The 27555-nt window shown below is 38.3% G+C and overlaps 1 protein-coding gene across 11 annotated transcripts in view; it reads left to right on the top strand.

Annotated features, from left to right (window-relative positions):
- Positions 1-27555, top strand: part of LOC132124107 (TRAF2 and NCK-interacting protein kinase-like) — a 55272-nt gene that overhangs the window by 18115 nt on the left and 9602 nt on the right. For 3 of the 11 annotated variants that reach the window (XM_059534931.1, XM_059534927.1, XM_059534925.1), the window contains exons 3-24: positions 3540-3596; positions 4258-4383; positions 7237-7347; positions 7473-7563; positions 8155-8285; positions 8384-8438; positions 8536-8614; positions 8720-8895; positions 10498-10564; positions 10662-10860; positions 12090-12206; positions 15410-15496; positions 15891-16079; positions 17057-17416; positions 19067-19231; positions 19311-19556; positions 21959-22068; positions 22411-22529; positions 22619-22716; positions 25215-25396; positions 26596-26704; positions 27035-27181. In XM_059534931.1, coding sequence (XP_059390914.1) covers positions 3540-3596; positions 4258-4383; positions 7237-7347; positions 7473-7563; positions 8155-8285; positions 8384-8438; positions 8536-8614; positions 8720-8895; positions 10498-10564; positions 10662-10860; positions 12090-12206; positions 15410-15496; positions 15891-16079; positions 17057-17416; positions 19067-19231; positions 19311-19556; positions 21959-22068; positions 22411-22529; positions 22619-22716; positions 25215-25396; positions 26596-26704; positions 27035-27181 — 3021 coding nt within the window. The remainder of the gene's footprint in view (positions 1-3539; positions 3597-4257; positions 4384-7236; positions 7348-7472; positions 7564-8154; positions 8286-8383; positions 8439-8535; positions 8615-8719; positions 8896-10497; positions 10565-10661; positions 10861-12089; positions 12207-15409; positions 15497-15890; positions 16080-17056; positions 17417-19066; positions 19232-19310; positions 19557-21958; positions 22069-22410; positions 22530-22618; positions 22717-25214; positions 25397-26595; positions 26705-27034; positions 27182-27555) is intronic. The other 8 variants (XM_059534935.1, XM_059534932.1, XM_059534930.1 and 5 more) reach the window with 5 other exon arrangements.

Below are 27555 nucleotides of genomic sequence, written 5' to 3'. Positions count from 1 at the left end.
AGTCAAGTAGTTTGTGATCCAGGGTTGTTAAAACCAAAAAATAAAAAATTGAATTGTTATTTGAAATGAAATGAGCATCAAATGATTGTAAGTTAACTTTTATTTCAGCTAGTTGTAAGTTAGTTTAACTTACTAAAATAACTAAATCTACAACAAATACATAACTAAATTATAAAAACTATATAGACAAAACAATGACTAAATGACAAAAGACACATAACAGAATAACCAAACTATAAATGGGGCCTTTCGCACAGCAGGAACCTTTTCATAGTACCAGAACTAATTGTGGAACTACCCACTTTTGGGCATTTTCGCAACGCAGGAACTAGGTGATATTGATATATGGTTAAATAAGGAAGCTTCCACAACGAGGTTCTAAATAAAACACCAACTTCCTGCATTCCATAAGTGACTGCAGGGGATGTGGTCTTTTGAAGGCTGTTCTCTGAATGGAAGATGAGTAAAGAGATTCTGGCCCCTCCAAAGCTCTCTCAGAGACTGAGCTGAGAGGGTCACCCTAGGTCACATGTCTCAGGAACAAGAGGAGCTGTCTGTAGAAGAGTGTGAAAATCACAAACCTCCTCCGCCTTCCAGGCTTGTTGCTAGGCTACAGAGGAGGAAATGGTGTGTTGTGCACTTTTTTTTTTCCGCACTGGAACCCTGAGTCTACCGTTAAGCGGTACAAACATACACCAGGCTTGCAGTGACAAATGACTTCCTGATCCTGATTGTGCGATAATAACTGTTCCGTTTTCATGACTTCTACAAAGACATACAAAGATATATATTTATATGCGTCTGTCATCACCGTTGTTTGGTTTTCCTTCCCTCCAGCAGATGCGGTCTTATTTTCTCATGATTGGAGAGTTGAGTATAACCAATAGCAGCCGTGATGATGAAACCACACAGCAACCACACAGTCTTCCTTACTGCATTTTGCGGCTACAGTTACAATGCATTACTACTGCAAGCTCTCCGATAGCCATTTACAGTCATTTCAGATATAATGGGAACAGAACTCCGTATGCATTTCAGCTGCCAGTCTAGATTAGAAGGGCTCTGTGACCGCATAGTGTGCTTATCTGTTTAGTGAAGATGATGACTATGACAAAGCTTTGTTGAAATCATGTAATGTTGAAATCGTGAAATGGTTTTGTAGCAGAGTTCACTTTATGGGATACTGTATCCCATGATGCATAGCACTCAACTTAATCATTAATTTCCATTTTTAATATCTCTTTCTGTATTCATTACCTAAACTATAATAAGGGACTTAACAGAAAAAAATGTTTGAGAATGTTTTTCATATGCATATTTAAAAAACAAAAAAATTAAATAAAAAAAGTACATTTAATTACATTTTTAAATCTAAGTTTAATGATGTTTTGTGATGACCGTTTGTAACAATTTCTGTTGCATTTTGCTTACTGTTGTGCTTATTGTTTTAAAAATATTGCACAATGTATGGAATATATGTGCAGTATGTTAATTTTCCATTGTGAGTATAGTAATATTTATCATTAAAACTGCACAGTCTGCACTTTTGCGTCTTGCTTTTTTCATGGCTTATGGCAATTGGGGACAGTCTTCTCTTATACGTCAACGCTCCAGAACTTTTCAGTTAATCTCTGTCAAGGTGCCAGATGGTTTTTCCAGTTAGCAGTCTGTCCTGCGAATCTCCTCATCAGGAGAGACGTGGAAATGTAGGGAACAAATCTATCACACATGCACACATTCATCACATTCACACATCTGATTCACTTATATGCCAGCATACTTTATTACGATTACTTGGATGTATTATGATGATGATTTGCTCATGTGTTCTGTCTGATGTATTCAAATTAGCCAACATTTTTAACCAGTCAGCATGTTTTTCAGGTTCAAGCGTCAAAACTACCAACCCATATGAAGTGACCGAAAGCGACCACTCAGAACATCCTTGTAAATTCACTTAGACCACTTTAGAAACTGCATAGCCACCACATAAAGCACATAGCATGGCAAGAACCACTGACAGATTCTTCAAAATAATAAAACAATTATTGTGGATTTGTATTTATGGCCGATGCCGGTATCGTTTTGGTTTCTCAAACAAGATCTATGAGGGAACTGCAGGGTGTTTTTGAGTTGATGATAAATAGCTAATAATTAGTTAAATCGAATGTAACATTAAAATAAACAAATAGGGATGCACGATGTGAAAATAAAGCTGAAATTCACAGGTACAGCTTATAATGCCTTGTTTTCAGAGTGGCTCCATTGTTTAACATGCATTTTTTTTCTTTTTCACGTTTGCATAATTTCCTAAATTTTTGTGGACAGAAGTATACAGCTTTTCATTTTTGTTAAATTATTGAAATATTAACTTAAAATCGTGGGGTACTATAAGTAAATATTTTATGTCCAAAGGATTTAACTGACAAGAAAGGTTTGGGAACCTCTGTCTTTGAGCAGGAGGGCTGATATAAAGCAGCTATAAATTATATTTAAAGATAGGAAATAAAACATGCTGCTATAAATTAATATTTAATAATATGATGATGGAGTTTGCTTCCAACACGAATCAGATGATGCCAATAATAAAAGACAAACATTGGCATTTTGGTCGATTATATTTGGTTGACCAGTAGTAAAAATTAGTTATTAGGTGCTCAAAATAGTTATTAGATGCTCAAAATTTGATCAAATTATGTGAGCCCTACTTGAACTCCATGGTTCTTACACATCTCTGTGTTTAATAATATGTTTAATATCTTGTTAATACTTTCCAGTAGCAGTTGAAGTTGTTAATGAGCACTGGTGGGACTCTTTCCTCATGTCCTTCTCTCTTTCCACCTTTTTTCGCTCTTCCCCTTCTTCTCTCTCTGAAACATCTCTTCTGCTCAGAATCAAAGCAGTGGGAGCGTGTTGGGTGAGGAGATGAAGTGTGCATAATTCATTCTGAAGAGCACACACTGGGTGATTCTGCCGTTCAGATGAACGCACTTCTGCTCCGATCTGCTGCCGCTTCTCCCGCTATTGTCCTGAAACACGGGACCTGCTGAGCGCACAGATGATCTGCATCCGCTGCGTCTGTTTCTCTCGTTTCTGGTTCTGAAATAAAATTGAGCTCAGGGGAAGTGAGGAACTTGACAGGTAAACAGGAGGGAATTGAGGGAGACCCAGGACAGTGATTTCCATTTCCACATTCCTTCGGTTGCATAACGCTTTTGGAGATCCGTCCAACCCAAACAGAGTTGTCATCTGGTGGCACCGTAACACACACACATTCACAAAAAAGAAATGGTACAGCCAAGAGCCCGAGATCATTCACACAGGTTTTTGGGTCCGTTTCAATCATTCTAGGAGGTGTGTGTGTGTGTGTGTGCGTCTTTCTATGCTGTTACGTAATGATGCCGCATGCCAGGAAGGCTTACGTCCACCTGTTCTTCTGCTACAGATAGATCTCATGACCACATGTTCCATAATGCTAGTATGATGTTTGTATGATACTCTTAAATAATATTTCTTCGCTCTTATCTTTCTCTCTTCAGGGACGTCATGTCAAGACTGGCCAGCTTGCTGCAATCAAGGTCATGGATGTCACAGGGGTGAGTTTCTCTCAATGTCTGTTTCACTTTTACACATTTACTCTTCTCTTTTTGCATGATGTTGTTTAAAAGCAAACAATTTAAATGTAATTTGTGGCAAACAAAGTACCAAGTACTGTCGCCTCACGACATGAAGGTCCATGGTTGGAGTCCCGGCTGGACCAGGGAGCCTTCCTGTGAGGAGTTTGTATGTTCTCCTCGCGTCTGCGCGGGTGTTTTCTGGGTGATCCGGGTTCCCCAACAATACAAAAAGACATGTAGCATAAGTGAATTGGATACTATAAATTCCCTTTGTGTGAGGCCTGTGATGGAAAGGCCATCCATTCAGGGTGTTCCCCGCATGTGGCCCGAGACACTGTTTGGGGTGGGGCAATCTGTTTGGCCCGACCAGTAACAAATGGATGGAGTGTTTTTAAAGAAACCTGTTTGAAAACAACAATTTTCCCCCAAATTTTTTTGTTGCTAGTGGCACAGAAATTACACACTTAACTTGGAAAAATAACAATGACATAATTTACTAAGTAATACATACTTGTACTGTTAATTATGTGCAGTAGTAAATCATACTGTATAATAGTTTCCTCACAATGACTCACGCACAAGATCAACTAACATGGTATTTTCCTGCTCCGTCTCAAGTGTTGTCCGTTTTATTTGACAGGATGAGGAGGAGGAGATCAAAGCTGAGATCAACATGCTGAAAAAATACTCCCACCATCGAAACATCGCCACCTACTATGGTGCCTTCGTCAAGAAGAACCCACCTGGCGTGGATGACCAGCTCTGGGTCAGTCCTCATTAGTTGTTGGCAGAAAGTATCAGGGTTATTTTAGTGTGCAAATGTTTCATTGTTAGTGTGTGTAGTACAATAGTAGTTTTTCAATAGTATGCTAGTGGTTTAGCTGTTTTCAGAACCATGTAGCTTTTTTTCAGCTAGATATAGTGTAGCATGTCAACATTTTACTATATATTATTATTTATTTATTTTTGTCATGTTATATCTCAAACACAGATTTGCCGACACATGAAACATAAGTTTGACTGTAGCATAATATATTAATTTGCTGTCTGTTTTACTTTATTAATCTAAGGTCTTCCTGGTATTTATTAATTAAAAAAAAAGTTAACACTTTGCACAAACGTGCCTAGGCCTTGTTGCTTTCATCTCTATGCATTGAACATGGAGATAGAGAACTGCCAACCTCATTTTCTCTGTGGTGAGCTTTGCCACTGTCTTTGCCCAGCAACATAAAGATATTGACACACTGAAGACATTTATTTGCACTGGAGCATGTGGTCAGCACCATCACCCTCATTTTGGTGTCTTTGTAAAGAAGGATTTGCCAACTCAGCAGTTGTGACTTTGGAGAGTCCCAGAGGCCAAACATATTTAAACCCATCTGAGGGGCAGCTCAAGAGACCATTCAAAACCAATCTGTGTTTCAGAGAAACAATCATATTATGCTCATAATTTACTTTTATTGACTTTTATTGTGCCCCTGGGGCTCCAAATGAGAATAGTGCTCTTGTTATGACTGTCTTGAGAAAAAATGTAAAACCAAAGAAATAAAAACACAACTGGGTTTAGAGGTTTGCATGTCACTGGCCCTTACTAAAACTCTATATTAAAGCGAAGGTAGGGCTGCATGGCTTGCTTTATATTTTTATTGTTATCTGGAGACTTCTCTGGAAACAACTATGAAATTCCCTCTTTATTTATTGTAAACAAAAACTTTTTCTTGTAACCTATCTTGTCATTTTAACTTCCTCAATACTTTTTTAAAGTGGGAAAATGAAGTCATTCACAGATCTAGTTTCAAATAGGGCTGTGCAAAAAATCGAATGCGATTTTAATGCGCATCTCATCAGTAAAGACGCTCCTGTAATTAGAAATATATCTCCAGCACGTGCGTTCAGATCAGGGTTGCCAGGTTTTCACAACAAATCCTGCCCAGTTGCTCCTCAAAACTAGTCCAAAACTAGCCCAATCGCGTTTCCAGGAGGTTCCCCGATAAAAATTGCTTCCCGGGGTTAAAATATAAATTTTTTGGAAGGGTTGCCTTGGTAAAATTCGCATTTTAAGGGCTAAATATCACGTTATTTGGTATTGGGGTTGCTTCAAACTGCGGATATGAAAAACAATCGCAGACTTGGCAACAATGGTTCAGGTGGAGCAGCAGTTACTACACAGATCCGTAGTCTACCTACAACTAACACAAAATCGTTTTCAAAATCGACAAAGAATCGCCTGCGATTTTAACATCGATTTTGTGTAGATTGTCAGTGAATTACGGCTTGGTGTAGGAAATGCCAACCAGTGTTGCCAAGTCTGAGGTTGTTTTTCATGTCCGCAGGTCGAAGCGACCCCAATACAAATAACGTGATATTTAGCCGCTAAAATGTGAATTTTTTACCAAGGCAACCCTGCTAAAAACGTATATTTTAACCCCCGGGAAGCAATTTTTATCATGGAACCACCTCGAAGCGCGATTGGGCTAGTTTTGGACTAGTTTTGAGAAGCAACTGGGCAGGATTTGTTGTATAAACCTGGCAACCCTGATCCGAACGCACGTGCTGGAGATATACTTCTGATTACAGGAGTGTCTTTACTGGTGAGATGTGCATGAAAATCGCATTCGATTTTTTGCACAGCCCTAGTTTCAAATGAAAAGTGTGTATTTGCATGTATGTGCAATTAAAATGTGCAATTAAAATAGTATATCTAATTAAAATACAGGTTCTGCCACTTTATTTGAATAAATTTTTGAGTAAATTGAACCCATTGTCATGTTCAAGAAACCAGTCTGAGATGATTTGAGCTTTGTGGATTATCCTGCTGGAAGTAGCCATCAGAAGATGGGTACACTGTAGTAATAAAGGGATGGACATGGTCAGCAACTTTACTCAGGAAGGCTGTGGCATTTAAACAATGCTCAATTGGTACTAAGGGGCCCAAAGTGTGCCGAGAAAATATCCCCCCCAACATTGCACAACCACCACCAGCCTGAACTGTTGAGACAAGGCAGGATGGTTCTTTACGCCAAATTCTGACCCTACCATCTGAATGTCACAGCAGAAATCGAGAGTCATCAGACCAGGCAACGTTTTTCCAATCTTCTATTGTCCAGTTTTGGTGAGCCTGTGTGAATTGTACCCTCCGTTTCCTGTTCTTAGTTGACTGGAGCGGCACCCGGTGTGGTCTTCTGCTGCTGTAGCCCATCTGCTTCAGGGTTCGATGTGTTGTATGCTCAGAGATGGTATTCTGCATACCTTGGTTGTAACGAGTGGTCATTTAAGTTTTCATCAGCAGTTTTTGAAATACTCAGACCAGCCTGCCTGGCACCAACAGCCATTCCACGTTCAAAGTCACATAAATCCCCTTTCTTCCCCATTCTGATGCTCGGTTTGAACTTCAGCAAGTCGTCTTCACCACATCTAGTTGCCTAAATGCATTGAGTTGCTGCCATGTGATTGGGTGATTAGCAATTTGTGTTACCAATCAATTGAACAGGTGTACCTAATAAAGTGGCCGGTAATGCCACTTTATATATATCATTAGTATATAAGTGTAGTTCTCCACTAAATTAGATTTTTCATAATTGGTTTTTGTCCTAATTTTGTTGACGCGATGTGTCTGTAGTTGGTGATGGAGTTTTGTGGTGCTGGTTCAGTGACAGACCTGATAAAGAACACCAAAGGAAACTCTCTGAAGGAGGAGTGGACGGCGTACATCTGCAGAGAGATCCTCAGGGTGAGTATGTGTGTAGTGTGGGCCACTAGAAGACATTATTAGCTCACAGAAGTGTTATTTTTGAAGAGTGTTTCCTCATCTGTCCGTCTCCAGTTGAGTCTAACCTATTCATTTGGTTTTGATAGGGTCTGACCCACTTGCATCAACATAAGGTCATTCATCGTGATATCAAAGGTCAGAACGTTTTGCTCACAGAAAATGCGGAAGTCAAACTAGGTGAGTTCACACCCCTGACAGCGAACACAAAAACACAATGTACAGTCTTATATGACACACTTACTTTAAAAGAAGCTTCTGTAAATGGGTATGAATCAGGGTTGAGGTTTTTCGAACTAAAAGTTACAATTTCCAAAGCTCTAATATCTAGAAACAGACTTTCTTTCAGTAAGTAGCAGTATGTCTCATGACGAAATATAGCATTACTCATTCTATTTTACATCGGAGGTTTACAGTCGAGCTAAAGCACTAATCAAACAGATAAAATAGTTCATTTTAATTAAATAAATTGAGAGGAAGGTTTAATTTTCAATAACCTGTTCAAAAATCATATTCAGTATATTCATATTGAGTCTTGTGGAACCTGTGACCCTCCTCTGGAGTTATTAGGGCTTGTCATCAAGTTGTTTGAGTTTGTGAGACAGTTCTGGCTGGTTGCTTTGATAACTGCCTGCGGTGACGAGCGAAGAGTGGCACAGAGGCAGATGGCAGCATGCACTTCATCAAAGACCTCTCCTCACGTTACTGCACGCAAACACATAAAGGACAAATCTTCCGGGTGTGTGTGTGATTTGCGTGTGTTTTCAACAGTTGATTTTGGTGTGAGTGCACAGTTGGACCGTACTGTCGGTAGGAGGAACACTTTTATTGGCACGCCATATTGGATGGCTCCAGAGGTCATAGCCTGTGATGAGAACCCAGACGCCACATATGACTTCAAGGTATTTCAAGAGATTCCTAATTACGCTCACTGATTGCTTTTGTGTGAGAGTCCTGTTTGGCTTCAGGCAGAGATCCTAACAGCACTGTTTTGTTTCAGAGTGACCTGTGGTCTCTGGGAATTACAGCTATTGAAATGGCAGAAGGAGCCCCTCGTAAGTCCAACGCAATGCATTATGATGTTAAACACGTGAGAATGTATTTATATGAACACTGAGATTGCTCAACACACACACCTGTTTGTTTTCTCAGCGCTGTGCGATATGCATCCCATGCGAGCACTTTTCCTCATACCTAGAAATTCAGCTCCCCGTCTAAAGTCCAAAAAATGGTATTTCAAACCTCTCATCATATTGGATATGCACTTCAAATCTACAACTGATGGTAATGAACAGGACCTGAGAGTCAAAGCTGATCGGTTTGTTGTTCTCTGCAGGTCTAAAAAGTTCCAGTTATTCATTGAGAGCTGTTTAGTGAAGAATCACAACCAGAGACCCAGTACTGAACAGCTCATCAAGCATCCCTTCATCAAAGACCTTCCCAACGAGAAACAGATCCGAATCCAGCTCAAAGACCACATTGACCGGACCAAAAAGAAGAGAGGAGAGAAGGGTGAGTTTACATGACTTCATTAATAAATCAGGTTATTTCCCTGTAGTGACGTCAAAATAGAATCATTTGCATATCAACTTGCAGCATGTTGGGAAACTTACAGCTCATATACTATCCTCTCTTGCCGTTATAAATGCCACTTCTATACTTCTGCTGCACGAGATGAGAACACATTTTTATCATTTTCTGAGTAATGAAAAAGTCTGCTTTTGTGATATATTTCCTTCTTTCTTTACTGCAAGACGTTTGCTCGGGGTAGATGTGCTTAAATCTGCACTAACGATGCGATCCTGTCACGTATCAAACATGTGCACTTCAGTAAGCTGACAAAAAACGGGTTATTGCATTTACATACCATGCGAAATCAGAGTAAGATGGAAGAAAACTACCTGCTGTGACCGGGTTATGCTTACGCCGTTTATGACCTTACTCCGATAAAAGAAAAAGGGTTACCACGTTTACATGACCAAGTGCATTTTCTGTTAAGCATAATTGTTTTAGGATTGTGCATGTAAACGTGCTCTCTCTTAGGGCTGGGTTGATGATATCAATTACGTTTTAATCTTTCTTCGTTTTGATGAGCCAATATTGATTCTTAAACCCTAAGCTTGATTTATGTTTTTTTAGTCTATGTTGTTTTCTGTTGATGTGTGAACACAACTTCACAAAACATTATTTGTAGCACGCCTACCATCCAATTAAACACAATAAGGGTTGTTAATTTTATTATGTTATATCAACAAAAAAAAAGTAAAAAAATTTAAAATTTGGACTTTTGATTTTAACCTTTAATATTACAATAATGTACCAATTGAGGGTTCCCCAGTTTACAGCTTTAGTTAGATATTTTTTTCCTTAAGAAATATTAACATGTACTGTACTTGGTTTATAACAACATTTATTAATATCAATATTGAAATCAAATTGAAGCAAGTGTTTGTGAATTGAACTCTGATTAATAAAATCTGTCGATATGGCCCTATATTTTGTGAATGATAAGAATTATAATTTCATTGTTTACCGTATTTTCCGGACTATAAGTCGCACTTTTTTTCATAGTTTGGCTGGTGCTGCGACTTATAGTCAGGTGTGACTTATTTATCAAAATTAATTTGACATGAACCAAGAGAAAACATTACCGTCTACAGCCGCGAGAGGGCGCTCTGTTTTGAGTGTAGACTACAGGAGCACTGAGCAGAGAGCTCCCTCTCGCGGCTGTAGACGGTAATGTTTTCTCTTGGTTCTAAATGAATGCGTTTTATAGTCCAGTGCGACTTATGTTTTTTCCCTCATCATGACATATTTTTGGACTGATGAGACTTATACTCAGGTGCGACTTATAGTCCGAAAAATACAGTAACTTATATATTTGTTATTATTATATTTATATTCATTTTATTTCTTAATTTAATAATATTTTTTGTGAGATTTGACAACTATTTAATAGCTTTAAAAAAATTAACTAAAAAATACAAATTTTTATCAATGGTACTCATGTTGCTGTGTCACAACATTCCTTATCTGAATCTGTCCTTAATCTTTAAAGTTTTATTCTTAAAAACCAGTGTATTACAATACTGCACGATTATCTGTTTTTTTCAGACGAGACGGAATACGAGTACAGTGGAAGTGAAGAGGAGGAGGAAGAGCGAGACATAGGAGAGCCGAGGTACATAGACCTTTTTCCGCTCAAACACACACACACAAGTATGTTGGTATAGTGGAGACCTGATTGACTCAAAGATGATTTAACATCTTTCTTACAGCTCCATCATAAACGTCCCGGGGGAATCGACCCTGAGGCGGGACTTCCTGCGTCTGCAGTTGGCCAATAAGGAGCGCTCCGAAGCCCTGAGAAGACAGCAGCTGGAACAGCAACAGAATGAGGAACACAAGCGCCAACTACTGGCAGAGAGGCAGAAACGCATCGAGGAGCAGAAGGAGCAAAGGAGGAGACTAGAGGAGGTATGAGGGGAGGGACAAGATACTGTTTAAAGACTGCGTGTGCTGCCAGGTTTCTGAAATCTTCAGCATTAGAGATGTGTATAGATATCTTTAAAGCTAAATATTTAATCTAAATATATTTATAATGTTGTATAAATGCTATATTAAATTTTTGTATATATTTAGAATTATTTCAAGCGTGATTTAGATTACATTTTTAATATGAAGCACATTTTTTAAAATATATTTAAAGCTAAATATTTAGCCTGAATATATATATATATATATATATATATATATATATATATATATATATATATATATATATATATAAAATATTGAATCCATTTATATATTGCTTATAATTCATTGTAATAAAATGTTTATATTACTTAAAGTACTTTTGATTTTATTCTTATTCCAGCATCTGTGTTTGCTTTAAGACTCAGATTTTACATTAAATATCAAGTTATGACCCAATAAAAGAATCAAAGTTGTTCTGAATCAAAAAATAAATTGAAATGTAATATTATCATATGCTAAATTAATAACAACAAAAGCAGACATAAGAATCAAAAAAGTTATTAGTATTCACCATATTACCAATTAACACATGAATTTTAGCCAAAATCTCACACAGCCTCTGGCATCAACAACAAAAGAAATGGGAAGCATTTTCTTCTGCTTTCATGCATGATTATTTGCTTAGTTGCATTTTATTGTTTGCATTTAGCATTGTTTTACATAGACCATATGTTTTGCTCTTATTCCGGTCGCACACTTCCTGTACTCTATTTTGCCTGTGTGATGGCTCATGAGATGGGAGACACTGAGCTATGATCAGTCCACAGGAAGGTTACCCAACATCTTGGGAATTCTTCAAACGGGAGATGAAGAAAGACAATGATCATTAAGCCAGTAGAGATATTCTGGAGTTATGTAATATAGGGTTTTCTCGGTAGGGGAGGGAGCACAAAACCTTTGGAGATGAATCAGGGGGCCCAGCTGGGCGTCAACCTCTCATTCAACACGTCAGTCTCCCGCTGGTCCACTGTCAGGCCGCCTCATTTCAGCACAGCTCCTGTCAGCAGCCCCTGCTGGGGAAAGGCCATTCAGTATGGCTACCTGCTCGAAATGCATGTCTTTTAAACTTGAAGGAACTGCATGTGCTAGTAGTTGGGGTCAGCATTGAGATATATTTGGAAGAATGGCATGTTCATTAATGAGAACTTGTGTTTGTAATCTCACAGCAACAGCGACGGGAGAGAGAGCTCCGGAAACAGCAGGAGAGAGAGCAGAGGAGGCGTTATGAGGAGATGGAGCAGCTCCGGAGAGAGGAGGAGAGGAGGCATGCTGAGAGGGAACAGGTACAGAAGTACACACAAGTGCACATCCACTATCATACATGGCTAATTGTGTTTATTTATTTTTTTTCACAATGAGGGATGGTTACAGTTATTTCAGGACTGAAAATGTATATAATTGTGCGACCTGTTATATATTGATCCATGACTACAAACGAACCCATAATTCACTGTGCAAAAAGAGATAGGGAAGCTAAACCATGCCAGAAATGACAACTTAATTCATATGAACAGGAAGAGAAGAAATGAAGTGACGTGGTGGCTTCACACACTCACACTCCATGCTAACAGACTTCCACTGATTCACCACTACAGAGATAGAGACAAGATGTACTACTATCTGTTCAAAAATGGCACACATATTTAGAGATCGATCAGTTTTTTTTTTTTTTTTGACATGCCAGTTATTTCAGTATTCTAGCATTCAGTAATGGTTACATTTTTTACCAGCATTGCCATTTTCTCCTCTAAACTAAAAATAGTTATAACCGTATCATTGTTGATGAACAGGCCATGAGAAACCCTTTAGGAAAGAGTGAATGTTGGTTAATAAGAAAAAAGAACTGTGGAAATGTTTGTCTCTGTATGTAAACATCAACGCAAACATTATCACTAGGAATCTGTCAGGGCATATGCACACTTGATGAGCATGAAGAGAACGTGCGTCCATGCACTCGTTTTTAAAACCCTTTGTTAATCACATGTGTAATGTGCAATTTACTTTACTCACAGCTGTAACTGTCCTCTCAGATATGCATATCAGACTCTCACATGCCTTGATCCCTTGTTTTAAAGCCTTCTCTTCAGTCTATGACTCACTTCCTCCAGAGACTGAGATGTTCTGTTGGATGGTATGCATATTTAAAGCACCCACCCACCTTTTCAAATGCAGCCCTTCTCAATAGTAAATGAGGATGTCTCACGGGATTCTTGCAGAGACAAATAAGAAAGACTGAGCCATTAATGAGAGTAAAGGTTCTCCAGTTCTCACTTATCCCAAAAGTTGTGATGTTAGCCATTTAGCTTTTCTGAAATTTATTTTAAATTAGACATGCCCCCTTCCCTCAAAACTCCGCCCTTTAAAATTACTGGTGAAACCTGCTGAAATCATAGATGAAGCCGATCTCACTGTTTTTATGCAGGCACATTTTTTTTGCATTTTGTAATGATCCTCAAAGACCGTTGTGATATTTTGGGACACCTAATTCTGTGCTGTACCTATCACACTTTTTTTGTCATTTTGACAAAATGGTTAATGCAAACCAACTTGTGCCGCGTTTCCACCGAAATTACCCGGAACATTTGTACCAGGAACTTTTTTTCCCAGGAACTTTTTTCCCCCCAGACCTGTTGCTTTCTGCGTTTCCACCACGGTGTAAAGTACCGGGAAGATTAGGCAAATAGACTGGTGACGTAGGTCTGCGCGCGTTTCTCAATACAAAGTACACTGATTTTGGATGTGCATCCTCTGTAGTTCAGACTTTGCTCAGTCGACTCTGGTAAATCTGCAAACAGCAGTGTACTTCATAACTTCAGTCAGCTCGCCTTGGCTACTGCAATTTTCCTCTCTGTATATTTACAGTAAAACGAAATAGGATATCAAATACCACTGCCTCCTTTCGTTTTCATTTAAACATAATAACAGCTGCAGAAATGTACTTAGTTCAGGGATATGTGTATATACAGCCATTACAATGAAACAAAATATTATATAAATTTGCCTTTTTATTTTCATTTTAACATATAGATAAATTGAATACAGACCAAAGATAACCTGTTAGATTTTCCCAAAAGAATTATATTTAATGTTTAACCACTAAAGAGACATCAGAGCCAGCGGCACACATCAGAAGGTCTAGCCGAGGTGAGGCTGCTTCTCGGCGGATAGATGATCACTGAGCTCCCGCTGATCGCGTGGAGCTCACCGTCTCCGAGATCGGCGAAACACATTTTTAAATATGCGCTGTTTTATAAATAAACCACAGATTTGAGTTTTAAACAACTACATTATCGCCTGAAATACTTTAAAAATTACATTTCATGACACAATAACAGTAATATTTTGAAAATGATCAGAATAAATGGTGGTTGAACCCAAACTATGCTGCGTGAACTCAGCTCGCTTTGGCTACTGCAATTTTCCTCTCTGTATATTTACAATAAAACTAAATAGGATATCAAATACCACTGTCTCCTTTCGTTTTCATTTTAACATAATAACAGCTGCAGAAATGTACTTAGTTCTGGGATATGTGTATATACAGCCATTACAATGAAACAAAATAATAATTAGATTTGCCTTTTTTGGTTTCATTTTAACATATAGATAAATTAAATACAGACGAAAGAAAACCTGTTAGATTTACCCCGCAGCTGAATTATATTTTATGTTTAACCACTAAAGAGACATCAGAGCCAGCGGCACATATCAGAAGGTCTAGCCGAGGTGAGGCTGCTTCTCGGCGGATAGATGATCACTGAGCTCCTGCTGATCACGTGGAGCTGTTATGATAGGCGCTGTTTTTATAAATAAACCACAGATTTGTTTTAAACAACTACATTCTCGCCTGAAATACTTTTAAAATTACATTTCATGAAACAATAAAAGTAATATTTTGAAAATGTTGATCTGAATAAATGGTGGTTGAACTCAACCAATGCTGCGTGAACACAACCAATCAGCATGTTTAGTGCCCAAGCCCCGCCCCCGAAAGTTCCGGAACTTTGAAAAAGTACCACCTCACTAGCAGGGACTTTCTGAGGGGCATTTTTTTTACCCGGAACTTTTAGTTCCTGGTTCCTGCGGTGGAAACACACCGAGTACCAGGCCAAAGTCCCTAGTTCCTGGGTAAAGTTCCTGCGGTGGAAACGCGGCATTGGAGTACTTTTTCTTTGGGGCAACATTCCCCTGGAGCAGTATGGGGTTAATTGCCCTGCTTCAGGAAAGTAGGGTCCTAAGTGACTCCCTAGTGCATGGATGGCTCATTCCACAGTTTGAACCAGTGACCTTTGGGTACTGAGCTCATCACACATAAGGCCACATGGGATCTAAGCAGGGTAGCAAGTTATTATCAAGGTTTCTTACCTTTAGATTTGCTTGATTAACCTTTCATTCTTTCATTTTTAAACTCTTTGAAGGCCCTGCCATCTCTTTATCCTCTCTCTCTTTCTCACTCTTGTTCTGATGCACTGTGCTATGGGGTTAGGAATATATCCGCCGGCAGTTAGAAGAAGAACAAAGGCAGCTGGAGATTCTTCAACAGCAGCTTCTCCAAGAACAAGCTCTTCTCCTGGTAAACTATCATTTCGACTTTCACCTTGCACTTTCTTTCTTTTTCGTCTACTGCGCTTATGCCAGCTGTCTGTCCCTTCTGCGATGAGTGCACTCACAAAGAGTATCGATTGTGTGAATTGATCTGGGGCGTTTGGGATTCGTGGCAGCTCTGTTTGTTATTGCTCAGTTCTCTGGGAAATTAGATTCAGGAACCACGGCCATCAGGCCATCGATTGGATTAGTTTACAGAGCTGTCGAGTTTGAAGTTCTTTCAAACTTCTGATAGCCTTCAGTTATTTTTAGGAATAAAAAAGTCTAAACCTGTAAGCATTATTTTGTCTTGTGGTCATCTGCTCCATATGTGCCTCAAATCTTGCTCTTTTTACCTCATTCTGGTTCTTTGGTGTGTCTAGGAATACAAACGGAAGCAGATAGAGGAGCAGCGGCAGGCTGAGAGGTTACAGCGACAGCTGCAGCAGGAAAGGGCCTACCTGGTCTCACTGCAGCAACAGCAACCAGAGCCACGACCTGCAGACAAAAAACAACTATACCACTACAAAGACTCCGTCAACCCCAGTGACAAACCGGCCTGGGCCAAAGAGGTACAGAAAGATCTGGTTAGGACTCTTACATGATTAGTACTATCTAATGTGGGTGAAAGTATCTTATCAATCTTCCTTTAAACAATACCAGTATTAATTCATAAAATCCTGAATGTGAGTTCAACTGTTTGCTACTGAAATAATGGCAATAATGTCTTTCTTTGAGGGCAGCATGCAAAAACCTACAACACACCGCACATAGTTCAATTCATGAACCAATGACTTCTTTTTAATGAATCAGAAAATTACGCCGCATTAATGTAGGCTGATTCACAAAATAAGCATCTCCTATGATTTAGTTCTTTAGTGATTCAAGACACATTAGAAAAGCCTGAATAACAAAACAAAGGATTCTTATGTGTTGGTACTTTTTAATGAAACAAAACCTAGATTCTGTAAACAAGTGATATGGTTCATTTTAGTGAATCAAAAATATACACCACATTAGTATAGCCTGATTCATGAGACAAATTACTTGTTAAATTGGTTCTTTTAATGAATCAGTCAGAAAGATGAGCTACTGTACAAGTTTGAATCTGAAACATTACCCTGTATAATTTACAGCATTAGCAGAGAGACAATGCCTTTTATATGTAAGCAAAATGAACAGTATAATTGAAATAAATCCAAATGACTAATTTAGCACTGAATCAAGAGCTTATGAATCAGAATCAAATTGAATCAGGGATCTGTATTGATACCCGGGCCTAGTGCTCATTGTCAAGAATCTCCAATCACTGATTACAGACATTATATTTCAATTATCTAATTTGCCCTTGCTAATGGCCTTATTTGATCAAATTCTTCAGGCTTGGTGCCCACATATGATGATTCTCACTTCCTGTAAATAACTTTTCCATTAGTTTCAGAATCCACTGGATGATGTTTGATTATCACACTCTGAAGCGGCCTCCCCCTGTGTCTTCAGTTTTGTGGGCCATAATCTGAATGGTTTTATTGTGCTTATCTGAACACAGGTGATGGATAGAGCTCAGAGTAACTCTCCTCGAATCCCACCCAAGAAGCACCATTCTTTTAACAGTCCTGGAGAAAAACGTGTTGGCCAACTCCTTCCTCTTGACAAGAGCTCCTCTAATCAGCCCACGAGGCCCCCCTCCTACCCAGCAGCCTCCCACCAGAAAGAAATGGAGCTGGCCGAGCCTCAGCCCAGGATTATCAGTGGGCCAAACGTTCCTAGAATCCGTCTATCTTGCGAGCCAGATCCATCCCAGCTGGCCAGGATGGTCCAGCAGCATCTTGAACCAGATTCGCGGGGCCGCAGTCCCGCACACTCCAGCAAAGGGGCTGAAAACGAGAGAGACTTAAACGTCTCAAAGGTCTGCCTCCGCTAGCATGACTTATTCGTGTCTCCTTTTTCACCATGACCTAGACGCCTACCAATCCGGTCATGGAACGTATTCAAAGAATTAATGCGGAAAAATACCTTTTTCCAAATTTCTATCGGTGCATTTGGATGATCTCTTTTGGAATGCCTTGTTTCTCTTTTCTTCTGGTTCTCTGGGTGAAAGTATTCCTGAGGTTCTGTCTCCCAGTTGGTGTGGTGGATTTTCTTCTCACAGCTTCCGCTCTCGCTGTTGTCTCGTTCTAATTTTCTGTCACTTTCTCTTTGATCTCACCTATCGCTCCTCATTACAGAAAGCTGATGACTGAGGAGCATGGGATTATGGGGCAAAAATGAGAGAGGTTTGGATGTGTTGGGCCACAAAGTCTTTAGACCAGTGGTTCTTAACCTTTTTGACATTATCAAAATTTATATTTGAAGACCAAGATATTTTTGATACTTTTTAGCCATTTTAGGTCATTTTAAACCTTGTTTTTCCCAATTTTAATATTTTTAACTCCTCTTGCAAGTCCAGTTGGAAGTTTGCTGAGGCCTCTTAGTGGGTCCTGGCCCTGTTTGAGAACCACTTTTTTTGACCTAGATGAAATTACATAGACAAATTAATTACAATAATAAAAGGGGTTTTATTTAGGGGTCGTGTGTTACTTGGAGGCACAGATTGTGCTCTGAAGATAGTGTGTCATTTCAGATCCAAACATCCCTCCATTCTTAGAGAAGAAATACACATGGTTTTCTCACTGAGTCTTTCTGTCCCATTGGTCACCCAACTTTAAGGATGGCCATGAGTGATTATTTTCTTGTCTAAAAAAATGCTTGTGAATGGTGCATGTGAGTTTTGAGGCTTGTTGTTTGAATTTGAAAATGCACAGCACCTCCTTTAACTCCTTTAACATACTGGACATAATCGACTTAACATTTCCTTTCTGTTTTTAACCTGATGATATTTCTTTTTCTGTAGTTGGGTTGTATGTTTCATCTTTGCTTATTGAGTCATTTGAGGCCTGCAGAAGTGACTAAATGATCATCTTCAGTCAAGCTAAGGGTCTAAAAATATCTAAAATGTCTCGTAATGAGGCCGTCTCCTTCATTTGGGACAGGCGGATACCTGCAAAGATTTAGAAACTCAATCTTGGGTGATTTATGTGAATGCTAAAGATAAATGAATTTGAGTCTACAGGTCTCATCACCATATTATTGGCTGTTCTTATATAAAGGCTAACTAATTTATTATTTTAAATATATAAAGTTACAATTTGAATATTTAAAATGAACATAAGTTTGATTTTTACTATGGTAAATTAGTATGTTGTGTAACCCTTGTGTATATCCTACAGCAGGGGTCACCAAACTCGGTCCTGTCCTGCAGAGTTTAGCTTTAACCCTAATCAAACAAACCTGAATCAGCTAATCAAGGTCTTATCTTGTATACGTCATACTTCCAGGCAGGTGTGTTGAGGCAAGTTGGAGCTAAACTCTGCAGTACACCGGCCCTTTGGTGACCCCTGTCCTACAGTGTCACTTGTCAGCCACTTTACTTTCGCAGTCCATTCTGACTCTCAAGCAAAGAGGAAACCGATTGATTGTGAAGAGTTGCATGGACACTAACATCCTCTCTGTCTGTCAGGTTGAGGAACGCTCCAAGCTGAACCGCCAGAGCTCTCCGGCTCTCCAGAATAAAGTGGCCAATCGTATTTCTGATCCCTCCCTGCCTCCCCGCTCAGAGTCCTTCAGCAGTGGAGGCATACAGCAGGCCCGGACGCCTCCCATGCACCGCCCGGTAGATCCTCAGGTACTTCCTGACCTCCCGATCTGTCTAGAAAGCGACAGATGTGTTGTGAAATACACTGACCTCAGAGTTCTCCTTTCAGATGGCACACCTGGTTTCTGTAAAGTCCCATGGCTCTTCCATGACAGGATCCCAGTCGCTGCATGATCAGTCCTCTCAGGGCGTCTCAGCCTTCCAAGAGGGTCTGTCACCTCACAGACCTCCAATGCCTCGGCAGAACTCTGACCCCACGTCAGAAACCCCGGCTCCACCACCTCGTATTACCAGCCGAGACGACAAGTTTGACCACAGCTCTTGGCTGAGACAGGAAAATGATGTCCCTCCAAAGGTGATGATCTGGGATAAAATGTGTTGACATTAATAGTAATTAAATTGGTGTCGTGGTTTTCAACTGGTGGATCACAAGTCTTTTCTGATTCATAATATGTAACTGACCATGTAAGTTAAGACCACTAAATAATAGCCATGAAATTTTTTTTCTATTCTGTTTCTATCTTTTGTCAAAGGCTGTGCATCCTATCAAACTCTACAAAATTTTGGCACAAATTTATTTGTCACTTCGTCGAGCCTAGCCTAGTCAAACTCATTCTCACTCAATCTATAGGACCAGACAACCTAGAACCTTTCTTATTGAAGATTGCAGCTGAAATTATAGCTAAGCCTATAGCATACATTTTTAATTGTAGTCTGCAGACAAATTTAATTCCCAAATTATGGAAAGCAGCCTACGTGCTTCCTTTGCTAAAGGGTGGCGACCCTTCAGATCTTCATAATTATAGACCAATTTCCAAACTTTCTATTCTTGCAAAAATTTTGGAAGCTCAAGTAAACTGTCAAATAAAAGAATATTTGGCAGAGCATGACATTTTAACTGATGTACAGTCAGGGTTTCGAGCTGGACACAGCACTGTTACAGCAACTTTGTTGCTATTAAATGACATTATAAATGCCTTGGACAAAAAGCAACATTGCGCTGCCTTATTTGTGGATCTGTCCAAGGCATTTGACTCTGTTGACCATGAGTTATTGCTAAATAGATTACGTAATATTGGAATAGGAAACACAGCTATTAATTGGTTCAAAAATTATCTTACAGAACGAACGCAATGTATTTCTATAGACGGTCTTAAATCAGACTTTTTAGAGATTTCTAAGGGTGTTCCTCAAGGTTCGATTTTAGCCCCTATTTTATTTTCTATATTTATAAATAATATTGGAAAGGATGTGCAAACTGCTAAACTGCACCTTTACGCAGATGATAATGTGATATATTCAGTTGCCCCTTCATTGAGCCAAGCCATAAATTACCTTCAATTAGCCTTTAAAGAGCTCCAAGTCTCACTACATGGCCTTAAGTTAGTGCTAAATACTAAGAAAACCAAATTTATGACGTTTTCAAGGGCTCGTTCCCAATCCCCAGATAATATAACTATTAACACACTAAATGGGGACTTAATTGAAAATGTTACATCATATAAGTATTTAGGTTTTTGGCTGGACAACAAACTTTCTTTTAAAGTTCATGTTGAAAAGCTTGTAAAAAAACTGAAAGTAAGACTGGGTTTTTTTTTTAGGAATAAGGCTTGTTTTAACCTGTTAGATAGAAAAAAACTTGTGCAGGCTACCTTTTTGAGTGTTTTGGACTATGGTGATGTTGTCTACATGCATGCTGCCTCTAGTACTCTCCACTTTTTAGATTCTGTGTATCACAGTGCTCTGCGCTTTATAACTAACTCTGGTTCCCGTACTCATCATTGTACGTTGTATGAACTGATTGGTTGGCCGTCACTAAGTCTACGTAGACAACTTCATTTTCATATTTTTCTATACAAGGCCATGTTAGGTAAACTGCCGACATATTTAAGTAATCTTCTTAAGAAGAATTCCAGCAGTTTTCATCTCCGTTCCACCAGGTGGCTCTCTTACCAGGTTCCAAGGGTTTTTACTGAGCTGGGGAGGAAAGCCTTCTCTTACTTTGCACCATGGTCTTGGAATAATCTGCAAAACTTGCTACATCTAAATGTTTTAGTCCCATTAAATGAATTCAAGACCATGTTAAAATGCCATATAACTCAAAAATGTAACTGCCATATGTGACCTGTTCCTTTTTATGTGATGCTTGTTTGGTTGTTTTGACTATGTTGTATTTGTATTTAAATTGTAACTGGTGTGCCGTCTTGGCCAGGTCTCCTCGAAAAAGAGATTCTATCTCAAGGGACTTCCTGGTTAAATAAAGGTTAAATAAAAAAAAATAAAAATTATTAAACCTCTAAATATAACTATACAAAGTGTAAGAAATATGACACGCACTACATTTAAATAGGGATTCATTTGAAACAAAAAGTTTCATTATTTTATTATTTATTTTTTATATTTTTTTATTTCATAATCATTCATCTCATTCAAATAATTATTAGCACAGTTTAATGTCAGTGTTTTATTTTATTTACTATTTATGTACTATACTATTGTACAATTAACAATTTTAGTACTGTATTTGATTGTAATTTGATGTCAAAGGTTAAATCTTTTTCTTGAACCAAAACTGGTTGAGATCCAATGCTATAGAGTGCAATTCATTCATAAATGTGCAATGCATTACTAAATGTGATATTAGGTTATTTAAAAGAATGCATATATATATCTTTTTTTTTTTTTACTTTTTTTTCTTATGCAGCAATTTTTTAATCTACACAAAGTAAAATTTTCACATCTGTTACCATGATTCAGGTGCCTCAAAGGACGACTTCCATTTCCCCGGCGCTGGTGAGAAAAAATTCTCCAGCGAATGGACCGGGTGGACTGGGACCAAGAACCGGAGCACATCTGATTCGAGCCAGGTATTTTACACTTTTTTTAAAATTATGTCTTTGTTTGAAACTAATTTTAATATAAATAATTAAAATCATTTTTATTCTTTTTACTGGCAATAAGCCCTTTTTACCCAATAAAATAATATAGAGCTTGACAAAAAATATATATTTTTTTTATTAAAACACACACATACACGCACTCATGAATAATTTTTTATATAATATAATTATAATAATTTTATATATATAATATAAGATTTTATTTTCCTATTTTTGTGGCTTCCCATTATTTCATCTAGTAGTTTGGTTGCTAGTAGTAAGTGAATAAGAAATGACAGTCTCCTTCCTTGTGTCCTACCGTTGGCACAGTAACCCAGACCTGCGGATTTCCATGGAGTCGGCTCTCCAGATAGCCAGCAGTGGGAGTTCTTCCAGTTCTAGCACGCCCAGCTCTCAGGGCGGCTCCAGCGAGAGAAATAGGGTGGGAGGTGAGAGAGCCTCTGCAATATTCTCTCAGTCTGAGCACCTGAACTAGAGCTCCGCACACTGAGCCTTGACCGTTCGATTGTCTCCACAGGCTCCGGTAATCCTGAGGGATCCCCAGCAGTGTCCCAAGAATCCAAGACTAAAACCCAGGAGGAGAACAGGGAGGTGACCAGACCTAGCCGACCAGCGGTGAGAAACACATTTCCCAGAATCCACTGAGATCACAGTATAATTGTATAAATGTTTCAGCTCTCACAGGGCTGGTTTCTGAGACCAGGATAAGCCTAAATTGAAAACGTCTAACCCTAAACTAACTTCTTTTTAAGATCTGCACAGTTGTTGATGTTCTTTCTAAACAAGATGTCTTCTTAACCATCAATTGAATACCCCATTAAATAAAAAATAGGGTTTTGTGGCTTTCAGTTAATATCTTTCAGCTTTTAAATCACCTATATTTGAGATGTGTTTTATAAAAAGTACAAGTCCTTCAATATGCCCCACCTACGTCAATGCAGTGATTTAATGGGGTTTTTAATATATCACAAGTAAATCAAGTCTCATTAGAGCTAACCTACACATAACCTTTCCATAACCTTTAGCTAGCTTAGATGTGTAGATATTCTCAATTGGCTCGAAGTTGAAAAGTTTGTGTGTCGCTTTGTGTTACTAACCATTTCCTCATTTAACATTTTGACTAATCCGCTCAAATGTTCCTCCATGCATGGTTCTCTATTGTCAATTCTCTTTCTCCAGAGTTATAAGAAAGCCGTAGCTGAGGTTAGTGACATCTCCTCACTTCATGTTCGTGCTCCACAGATTTAAGCACTCGTTCGCTGTCTGTCTCATCTAATTCTGTCACACGCCCTCTCGTCTTCAATCGTTCTCTCATCAATATTGCACGCCATCTCTCATTCTTTAACTCCCCAACAATCTTTCTGTCTGTCGCTCTCTTTCACAGCTTCAGACGCCGTGTCAGTCACCATCGTTAGCTGCACATTTCTCCATCGCACCAATTTGTCACATTCGTTCACAGTGTCAGGAATCCTTGACAACGTTTCAGTTTTCACAGTTACCTAGACAACATCTGTCTTAGGCCATGGAAAAGGGATTTTGTTTAGAACTAATGTTTAGGGGTCAAAGAAGGGCTTTTGCAATTATTTAACGCGATTTAATCAGCAGACCTTTTATTTCATATAACGTGAACAAAAAACAATGCAGTGAGGGATTAGAAGTGTACATAGCATTTAATTGTTATCATGCTTAGCCAGAAACTTTTTATGTAAATTGGTTTGTAATTGTCATTCATAAATACATTGTCGTATTCCATACAAGATGAGTTTTTTTTGGAAATTGTTTGTTAAACCATTCCTGCGTGAATCGTTGCATTAATTTCAAATCAAAACAAGTTACTTAAAATCTTTTGCCAAGCAGTTATTACGTAAATTGATGCAGAAAGTCAGTGTGAGCTGTAAAGCACTACGAAATTCTGTGTAGAATATTCATTCATAGAATATTTTTTGCATAAATAGTCGCAATATAGTCATTGTGAGCGAACAATGTTGTGAAAATGTTTTCTATGTGTTGCATTAACCTAAGATGAGCAGATGAGCTTGTTTAAATAGTTTCGTAAAACTATTATTTCGTAAATTATGTTCAGATCAGTGTGAGCAGATGATCAAAACTAATTTCTGTGCGAGTTATTTGTATTTTCTGTGTTTTACGAATATGGTCACATTCTGTTTAATGCATCAGAATTTAGCGAACAGTTTATTAAAGAAATTCAGCATTTTTCTTCAGACACAAATCGTTTTGGTTTTAGTTGAAATTTTTCACAAACTGTTTTTTCGCAAAGTGTGCAGAAAAGACATTTTCTGCAACTGACACCCAGGTGGTCGACAGTATGAGATATTGTTATATGTATTAATCATAAAAAAAGACAAGATTGTGTCGTTAAACATAATCTTGCATTTCACTCTAGATTGTTCACAGCACCTCACTCCAGGTGTTCGGTTGTATATTAAGTCAAAAATTTAAATTTGCATCTCATTCAAGCATCAGTGTTTAAATATAAGAGCACAAGATTTGACTTCTGGTTTCTCAATGGAGTTTTCTTTCTATCTGGCTTCCTGGTGGCCTGTCAACAGGAGGAGCTGGTAAGACAGAACCAGAGCAGGAACTACTGATTCCTACTAACCTTCTGCATGCAGGGCACAGGCCTCAGGAACGAACCCTAGTTCTGCTTCAGTTATTCAATGTTCTGGCCTATTATCTCTCTGACTCGTGCACGTTATGGTTTATACAGTTGTGCATCATTCTTTGAAATGATGGCGGATGTTTTTATCCCACTTTCAGAGTTGATTTGTAAAACTTTATAAAATATGTCAGTTCATTTGCTTATCTGTGATGTATTGCCTATGTTTTTGTTCCTGGAAAATTCTTCGGTGCCATTTATATGACCTAAATGTGCAAAACGAAGTTTATTGTCATGATTTTATGTATTTACAGATAACTTGCTGTAGTGTATACCCTTTGCAGGCTTAAAACATAAAATGCTGTTCACATTTTACTGAATTAATTGTTCACTGTGGAGACGTTATCAAGCAGATCAAGGCATGAAAGAAATCTTAAACATCATCTTTGTGTCCATCTCTCCCTTCTGACCTGACCTGTCATCCCTTGCCCTAAAGGACCTCACTGCTTTGGCCAAAGAACTCCGTGAGCTGCGACCCAATGAGGAAAACAACCGGCCTCCCAGGAAAGTGACGGATTATTCCTCGTCCAGTGAGGAATCAGACAGCAGTGAGGAGGAGGATGGAGAAGGCGGGGCTCATGATGGAACCGTGCCAGTTAGTGATATTCCACGCATTATGTGAGTGTTTCCACAAATGAAAAATCTTGTTGTTTTTTTTGTGGCTTTTAGTCTGCCAGATAATGTTATTGTATTACTTTATTTAATGTTAAAATAGTATTATACATGTCTTTAATTGATTTTTTTCATATTTTCAGTTTATTTAAATTTTTTGTACGTTTTCATAATTTTATGTGGTATTATTGCTTTTGTTCTTTTTTCATACGTTCATACATTTTTTGTAAGTTTAGTACTTCAACTTACTTTTCAGCAGATTCAGCAACATTTCTCATTTTTGCTTAAGTTAGAATTTCAACTAATATTTATATTTTATTTTAGATTTATTAAAAAAAAAGTTTTAATCAAATTCTTTTGTATTTGAATACTTACTGCTCATTATAAATACAGTACTGCCTGCTATATTTATAAAGTAGTATGTGAAACATGTAACAAACCTTTTTTTATATATATTAATGTTGGCACATTATCATATCAGGTTTAATATTAAATATCAGCACGTGGCATTCAGTTGTAATCGTAGTAATAAATAAGGTTATTTACATTTTATGCAAATGCATTTTTTTATGTACATGTAAGAAAAATGTTTAACTTTTGGGAGTCTTAACAGATGATCAGAGAGAAGTCAAAGATTATAGAACTATTGTAGGTCCGTGTACATTGCATTCATTCGTGTCAAGCCATTTGTTAGTCTTGTTGTTTGATGAGAGAGAGATTAAATGTAATTGCAATGGAGGACTATTATTCTGACAGAATTTATTAATTCATTTTTTTTTAAATGCAAAAGGTACCATTTTCTCATGTTTCTGTTTTAAATATTAAATAAAAAAAAAAGAATGAACGGAACATACACAGACCGTTATACTGTATAGATGCTAACATGTATAAGGTAAATATATCAGGTAAAATCAAGTGCATTGTATTGTGGGATAAAGTACCCATAGCAGAATGCATAGTGTTACGTTTGCCAAATGTAGTAGGTCATTGGTATCTATGCATGCAGAAAATTTGTGTACTGTACACTGTGTACATACTATGTACTGCAGAAATAGTTTATATAGTATATTAGTATTCAAAATAGATGCATTGTCAGCTAAATAATTTCAACACAGAAAAGTTCAATTGTGTTGGTAATTAAAATGTCTTATAGAAAGCTTCATCATTTATAGAATCATTTATATTTTTCCCTATTTTCCTTACAGGCCTTCTGCTGGCCAGGGTGGCACTGACTCATTGGTCAACCAGGAGGATTCTCATGCCAGTGATCCATTTGGCAAAAACTCACAAGACAGCACCCTGATGATGCGGGAGGTAGGTGCACCTACCTAGACAGGTTCCTTTCCCGGATTGCAAAAACTCCTACACTCATTCCTCTAGTGTCACAGTTTTATTGCTCTTTAAGTTTACCAGCTCATGTTTATTTTTGCCTTGGTTAAGCCTTATTTTATTGGGATATATTTTGTTGTTTCTTTCACCTCTTTTGCTTCTGGATTCTCCATCAAAATCTCTGATCAAGCTCGCTGCACACTTGCTGACAGAGACACGCTCTGTGCGTTTCCCAAATATCTCTGTAAGATGGCTTAGCCGCGCAAAGGGCCTGCAGTAGTGTAGCCCGACACCTCTTTCTGTTCCTCTCTGCAGACGTTTGGGGAAAGAAAGCTCGGTCATGCCGAGAGCAATGGTTTCCCTGGTAACTCCAATCTGCCTGATCTAGTGCAGCAAAGCCACTCGCCTGGCGAGGGCCCTGGGAGGCTTTCTAGTGGGCTGGACCTGGACTCTGTGGCTAAAGTAGGTGATAGACAAGCCTGTTAGAGCCACTCTGCACTCCAACCCTCAAATTTCTAACCCGACACTTCTAATCCATCTCCATTCGATTCAAATGCACCTTTTTATCTGGCTGTAGATTCACAGAAGCCCAGATCTCTTCATAACTCCCATTGCTTTTCTTGGTTTTACTTTTTTTCTATTTGGTTCTTATTTATTCTGTTTACTTTATTTACAATCATTTTAAACTTAATTTCCCCTTCTTTTTCTTAACACATTTTAACGTAGGACAGCAGCCAGTCAATAATATGCTTTCTTCCCTTTGCCCCATTTTCCCTTCTTGTAAGTGCCCTGATTTTATGCTCTGACTGCAAATAGTAATAATAATAATAATAATC

The sequence above is a fragment of the Carassius carassius genome, chromosome 42 (assembly GCF_963082965.1).
Source record: "Carassius carassius chromosome 42, fCarCar2.1, whole genome shotgun sequence".
Taxonomy (NCBI): domain Eukaryota; kingdom Metazoa; phylum Chordata; class Actinopteri; order Cypriniformes; family Cyprinidae; genus Carassius; species Carassius carassius.
Note: the sequence above shows the minus strand (reverse complement) of the source record. Positions and strands in the feature narration are given on the sequence as shown.